The 7,399-nt window shown below is 44.9% G+C and overlaps 1 protein-coding gene across 3 annotated transcripts in view; it reads left to right on the top strand.

The window, feature by feature from the left end:
- The first annotated feature begins 176 nt into the window (after nucleotides 1-176).
- The window catches only part of DCAF4 (DDB1 and CUL4 associated factor 4), a 25,136-nt gene continuing 17,913 nt past the window's right edge, over nucleotides 177-7,399 (top strand). For all 3 annotated transcript variants that reach the window (XM_006760715.2, XM_006760716.2, XM_006760714.2), the window contains exons 1-2: nucleotides 177-315; nucleotides 6,974-7,070. In XM_006760715.2, coding sequence (XP_006760778.1) covers nucleotides 6,982-7,070 — 89 coding nt within the window. In that variant the 5' untranslated portion in view covers nucleotides 177-315; nucleotides 6,974-6,981. The remainder of the gene's footprint in view (nucleotides 316-6,973; nucleotides 7,071-7,399) is intronic.

Below are 7,399 nucleotides of genomic sequence, written 5' to 3'. Positions count from 1 at the left end.
GTATGCCCCGCCCCCAAGCGCTCCGGTCCCAAACACGCCCGCGGACACGCGGACACTTCTCCAGCCTTGGGCGGAGCCGAACCCCAAGTCCCCGCCCTCTCCGTAGGATCCACCCTATTGGCGTAGACAGTCAGAAACCTCGTCCAATGATAAGGAAGGGGCGGCCGCCATGGCCCTATCCGCTGCGAAAGCACTAAAACGGACGCCACTAACTGGTGGGCGCTGAATCTTGGTCTTTCCGGGTCCTTCCACGCCTAGCCACTGCTTCTGCGGAGCTTGGGCCCGAGGGCGAGCCGGGGAGCACCCTCTAATCGAGTAAGTGTTTGCCGGCTGGAGTGACTGTTGGTGTCGGTCCAGGGGCTGCAGCTGCCCCCTGGACAGAGCTCGGGATGGGCCAGGGGCGTGGGGGGAGGAGCCGAGCACGTGGGTCGCCGGCCTGACTGTGTGTGGCGCGGGTGGGAGCTGGGGTCTTGGACTGAAGGAGCCCGGTTTGTCCGGTCCGGTCGGTTCCGCAGCCGCAGACACGGTGGGGGCGGAGGGAGCTCCGAGTGTCGCTGCTCAATGTCGGACCTGAAGGAGCGCTTTTCTAAACCCTGATGCCGAAGGTACCACCCAGTACCTTCCAGTGGCCGGTCGGCGAGCTCTCGGCGGCGGTTCCCCTGGAGCAGCGTTCTCAACCTGTGGGTCGCGACCCTTTTGGCGGTCGAACGACCCTTTCACAGGGGTCGCCTAAGACCATCCTGCATATCAGATATTTACATTACGATACATAACAGTAGCAATATTACAGTTATGAAGTAGCAACGAAAATAATTTTATGGTTGGGTCACAACATGAGGAACTGTATTTAAAGGGCCAGAAGGTTGAAAACCACTGCTGGAAGTTCAGGTTGTAGTTGGCTGTTGCCCACCGGGCAGTGGAACAGCTGCCGCAGGCTGGGCGCTCCCAGACCCCCAGTGCTGGGCACCGCAGATGCTGACAATCGTGAGGTTCCCCGCTCACCGGCCCCGAGAGGTCGTAGGTAGCACCTTTGCAGACAAGTAAGAGGCCCATCGAGGCTGCCACTGGCCCTGGGTAACGCACGAAGCAGCAAGTAGTGGAGCCCAGGGTTGGACCCACTTTCGGGGTTGCATACCGAGTGCATTAGTGGGAAAGCCGCCTTTTCCACGTCAGTACCTGTGTGTCCAGAATGCCTTGTGCCTCCCTTTACCTAAGAAACCATGATACCCCCTTCCCCTCGATGGGTGTGGGGACATTGTCTTGTAAATCAAACAGCCGGAAGGAAAGAAAGCGTGTGTGACGACTTTCTGGAGAAAACAAAATTCCAAAGCCCCAGACTCTAGTTTTAAATAATGGTGACAATTGTAATTAGGCGTCCTGTGGTCACCAAGCCCAGGCACCAGACCAGCAGGGCCACACTACTTAGGCCTCTACGCCTGTTTCCTCATTTGTAGAGTTAAAAAATATATACACCCACCCAGAGTGGGCACAGCAAGCTCCTTGTAGAGGTCATTTTGTATTCTGCTCCATAAACCGATGGCATCAGCATTTTCCACATTACAGTCCAGTAGTGTCTATAATCTTAATTCTCCTGCTTCTCCTGCTGTTGGATATTTAGGACTTTTTTTCCTCTGAAAGTGGATTTTTATTGGGACCCTTACCAACATAGCTCCACAAAAAGTTCATCCCCCTCCAAATGTGTATCCTTGTTTTTAAATGGTATCATTGTTTCCTTTTATGTATTTATTTTTAAAATCTTTATTGTTGAAAGTATTACATATGTCCCCCTTTTCCCCTCCATTGACCTCTCCTACCCCACCCCCACCTCCACCCCCACCCCAAACTTTCACCACCGTATTCTGTGTCCATGGGTTATGTCTATAGGCATGAGTTCATTGGTTTGATGCCACCCCCGCCTCCCCTGCCTTCCCTCTGAGGTTTGACAGTGTTCGATGCTTCTATGTCTCTAGGTCTATTTTTGTTCATCTGTTTATGTTGTTCATTAAATTATTTAGGATGTTTCTTTACTACTGCTGTAGTAAATCTTTTTCGTTTCTGAGATAGAATTTACTTTTTGTTTTTTTTAAAAATATATTTTATTGATTTTTTTACAGAGAGGAAGGGAGAGGAATAGAGAGTTAGAATCATTGATGAGAAACATCGACCAGCTGCCTCCTGCACACCCCCTACTGGGGATGTGCCCGAAACCAAGGTACATGCCCTTGACTAGAATCGAACCTGGGACCCTTGAGTCCACAGGCTGACGCTCTATCCACTGAGCCAAACCGGTCAGGGCAGAATTTACTTTTTGAAAGTGTACAATTTGTAGTATATTCGAAAGATTGTGTGACCATCACATGATATCTCTTAATTCAGAACATGTTCATCACCCTAAAAAGAAACCGTATGAACCCAGTGCGTCCCAGGCGCGTCCCAGCGGTGTTGCTGGGCTCCAGCCCCAGCCCTGTGCTAGGCAGGGTGTTGGGGCCCTGCTGGCTGGGCTGCCCCACCTGAAGGCTTAGGTGGGGCAGATAGAGCCTCTCGCTCACATTGAATTTCAGCCGTCGGGGAGTTCTGGACCTACCTCTCTGGGCTACAGGGAGGGGACTGAGGCGTGCAGCCAGGAGGGAGGCTGACTGCAACCTCTTGTGGCCTAGCGTGGCCCCCACTCCGCAAGCCTTAAGGTTCCTGGGTCTGGGATTTTTCTGGACCTACAACATACGGATTTTTCAGGCAAGGCCAGAATAGTGTCTTAGGGCAAAGACACCATTTACCTAGAAACCTGTGAAATGCTCAAAACAAAAGCACTGGCACTTTGGAGTGCAGAGCCAAATCTTTGCCAGTCCTGCGCAGAAAACCGCCAGGCTGCGAGACAACGCCAATCTCTGGGTGAATGAGATCCAGGAGCAGGTCTGTACAGAGACCCCAAATTTGAAGCAGGTCCTGAAAAACTGCTCAGGTGTTTTCAACAAGTGAAGGTTGAAACTTCAGGATTATGGAAAAGTGGAGGTGGAAAGACTTGCAGCCAAAAGAGTTGAACTTTTGAAAGCTCATTGGAACCATTGTAAAACTGAAATGGGATGACCGCAGAGCAACATTAGTAGCAAGGAATGGAGAAGCTAAGCAGACAAGTCAGCAAACCGATGGACATGTTTCATGTTACAGAGAGCTACAGTGGATGCTACCCAAACAGCTCTCATCTGGAGGAAACAGTAGGTTTAAAAAGCAGATATAGGATATAAAGAATATATTTTCAAAATTTATCACTACTGAAATGTTATTCACAGCATAACTTTGGAGGTATACTCTGCTGTCTACCAAAATACACAAAAGATTTAGAGGTTTTTCAGAAGCTCTAGGTATCTGCCAGATTATCCATCTTGTTTAGATACTGTAAGAGCAAATTCACAGTTGCCTTTTCAGAGATTGTTGTAAGCTGAGAGGTCTCTGGAGCAGGACAGGTGTCCACCTGTCGACTAAGAAAGGATCAACAAGCAGAAGATGAAGAATTAGATGTTAAAGAAGAAGAAGAAATTAATTTCCCTAAGTACACTTCTTTTTTCCCTTTTCATCTTAAAATAACTCGGAATCCAGGATTACTATATTTAAAACTATACTGGCTTGCTATGTCAAGCCTCAAAATGAAATGGTACTGAAAATAGAGAAAATTAAAGGAAATTTATGCTGACTGAAAAATTAAGGTTTTAAAAATACTACACGCCTAGGCATTTCAAACTCCTACCTAGTAATATGTGATCCTTTTGGATGAGCCCTCACCCCCTTGGATTTCAAGGTACTTCACATTAATGCACTGTAACTGGCTGGAAGTGCTATTATAAGTAGTAAGTAGGCAACAAAATCTAAAAGATCGACCAATTCCACTTAGCTTCTCTGAGGTTGACTCCAGAAAAAGATCTCATCTCGTCATTCTGATTAAATGTAAATTCTATTGCATGAAACTTTAAGTAAAAAGACGTTTTCCATTTTTAAGCTTTTACTGAAACATAAAGTACCATTATTTGATCTGTAAGTTTACCAAACAGAATAAAGGAAATATGATACCAATAGATCTGTGTTTTACAAATGCCTGAAGCATAAATTTTAGTTTAGATAAAAGTCACAATAACCTGATTATGGTTTTAAAACAAAACTGCCGTCATACTAAAGTGTATCTGGCGCTACAGCTTTTAAATATGTATATTTTTATTGGTTTCGAAGAGGGAGAGAGGGATAGAAACATCATTGATGAGAGGGAATCATTGATTGGCTGCTTTCTGCACGTCCCCCACTGGGGATCGAGCCCACAACCCGGGCATATGCCCTTCACCAGAATCAAACCCGGAACCCCTCAGTCCGCAGGCCGATGCTCCATCCACTGAGCCAAACTGGCGAGGGCAGTGCTACAGCTTTTGAAAAGCTAGTAATCTGGTGGAATCTAAGAAAGCATAAGTACACATAGACTATCATAAGTTATTTAAAATTCTATAAAAATTTTATCAAGCTACCACCTAGTTAATAAGGTATAACCTTTCCCTTAGTCTCTTATTCCTGGAAGTATAAAACAATTTAATCAGCACTTATCATCTCATTTGTGATAACTGGGAAGAACAATTCTTCTTAACAGAAAAATGGACTTACAAGAAGCTTTAAAAAAAAAAGAAGACCTTTGTATTAGTTAGTCTCCTTATTCTCTGCCTCCTCTCCCTCCACCCCAGCCCCTATAAAATACTGTGTGTCTGTGTGTCTGTGTCTGGATTTGCCTATTCTGGAGGTTTCATATACGTTGAATCGTTCAATTTTATGTCTGACTTCTTTCACTTAGCATATATTTTCAGGGTTCATCCTTGTTGTGTCATGTACTTCATTCTTTTTATGGTCAAATAACATTCTGTTGTATGGAAATGCCACATTTTTATGCATTCATCAGCTGATGGAAATATGGGCTGTTGCCACTTTTAGGCAATTATGAATAACGCTGCTGTGAATGTTCCTCTCAAAATTTTTGTGTGACCATGTGTTTTCATTTCTGCTGGGTTTTGCTGGCTGATATCATAACTCTACGTTGAACCTTTTGAGGAGCTGCAAAACTTTCTGATGTGGTGTCAGTATTTTAAATTCCCACTAGCAAATCAAGAAATTTGTTATAGATTTGTGAAATGATTGGTTAAGTGCCATACTCATTAAATTTTTCTTTCTTTCTTTGTATTGAAATCACCCCAACTCACAATCGTAGGTTGACACGGAAGTGGTTGAGTAAATGCTGAATTCTGGAATGTAGATCCAGACTTCTGGCACCCTGTTTGACGCTAACAGGCACTCTCAACTCAAAAGTAGAAGTTGGGGCCCAGGCCCGCATGGCTTAGTGGTTGAGCGTTAACCTATGAACCAGGAGGTCACGGTTTGATTCCCAGTCAGGGCATATGCCCAGGTTGCTGGCTCGATCACCAGTAGGGGGGTGGGCAAGAGGCAGCTGATCAATGATTTTCTTTCATCATTGATGTTTCTATCTCTCCCTCTCCCTTCTTCTCTGAAATCAATACATACATACATATATTTTTTTAATTTATTTTTTAAGTATAAGTTGGGAAGTAAAGGCAAATAGACTTCTATTCTTTGGTTACATTCTACCCATTTTTCCCAATTTTGTTATGGCATTTGAATGTGTTTTTTAAATGTATTAGGTAAAATGTCATCAGTGTCGCCAGTAAGTGGAGAGAAAAAAATCACCAGGTGTTAAGAAAGTCTGAAACTTACAGTAGTTGGTCCTTGGACCACAGTTTAGTCTTTTTATAAAATGAATGTGATTCCCATTGCGAAAACTTATGATATTCTGATGATTAAGTGATAGATTCAGGTTATAAAAGATAAGGTTTTTAAAAGCCACTTGAAATAAGTATGGCAATATCAGTGTTATTAAGAAGTGCTTTCATCTCATTCCTTTTTTTTTTTTTTAAAGAAAGCTTGGTCACATCCTTCCTTTTAACTGCTAGTGTGCACTCGAAGCTGAAACACTCCTTAGAAAGCATACTGAGAAGTCATGCACACTAGCCCCTGTTTTTATGTTCACAATTTTCCCTGCTCAATACTAAACTATTCTCTGCAAACGGGATGTGTATAGATTGAAGGAAAAAGTATGTCCTCTGGTATTGTCTGGAAAGAAGCACATTTAAGAGAGATCTCATGTCAGGCTCAAACTATTGTCTTAAAGCAGCGGTTTTCAACGTGTGGGTCGCGATCCCTTTGGCGGTCGAACGACCCTTTCACAGGGGTCGCCTAAGACCATCCTGCATATAAGATATTTACATTATGATTCATAACAGTAGCAACATTACAGTTATGAAGTAGCAACGAAAATAATTTTATGATTGGGTCACAACATGGGGAACTGTACTTAAAGGGCCAGAAGGTTGAGCACCACTGTCTTAAAGTAATTGTGAGTCTGTCAACAGCTCACACAGTGACCCAGGTGACGGAGGTTAGCAGGTTGTCAGGCCAGGTGTCAACTGTGAGGTAGGAGAACTCAGCCAGAAAAGTGGCTTCAGACACATTGGATTTTATCGGTGTCTCTACCTGGAAGGCGGCCTTGTACAGATGAGGCTTAGGGTGGTGGCTTTGATGACAACCAGGTTGGACTTGGTTGTGAGCATGAAGGAACTATCAAGAAATGAACAGAGCCCTGACCGGTTTGGCTCAGTAGATAGAGCATCGGCCTGCGGACGCAAGGGTCCCAGGTTTGATTCCAGTCAAGGGCATCTACCTTGGTTGTGGGCACATCCCCAATGAGGGGTGTGCAGGAGGCAGCTGATCGATGTTTCTCTCTTATCGATGTTTCAAACTCTATTCCTCTCCCTTCCTCTCTGTAAAAAGCATACTGAGAAGTATGCTTTTTAAAGTATATTTTTTAAAAAAGTGAACAGAAAAGTGCATGCAGCCACCACATGTTTGTATGTAATTTTCTTTTTTTCTCATATAGGAGCAGAAATGCATAAAAGCAGCTGGAAAAGTAGAAGACATGGAAGAAGGAGCCAGCGGCAGAACCCTAGACTCAGACAACACAGACCTAACGAGAGGCAAGTGCTGTTCCCCAGTGCCATTCTGGTATTGTCCAGCACCCTCCCGTGCACGTGGGTCCCTGGGCATCTCGTCAAAATGCAGGGTCCGAGGTGGGGCCCAGCGAGAATCTACACTTCTGACAAGCTCCAGGGGAAGTTGCTGCTGCAGGTCAGCCTGCCTGCCACACCTTGAGTAGTGAGGAGATATGGCCACACTCTTCTTTGTTTTCAGAGTGACCATGACTTCTGGCCAGAGCACTAGCCATGAGCTTAGAGTAGACATTATCTGATACTACTGACAGAGGATTGCTTCTCCATTTTATAGACTCCTCCTCTCTTTTCCTGTC

This window comes from Myotis davidii, unplaced genomic scaffold (assembly GCF_000327345.1).
Source record: "Myotis davidii unplaced genomic scaffold, ASM32734v1 scaffold17, whole genome shotgun sequence".
Lineage (NCBI taxonomy): Eukaryota > Metazoa > Chordata > Mammalia > Chiroptera > Vespertilionidae > Myotis > Myotis davidii.
Note: the sequence above shows the minus strand (reverse complement) of the source record. Positions and strands in the feature narration are given on the sequence as shown.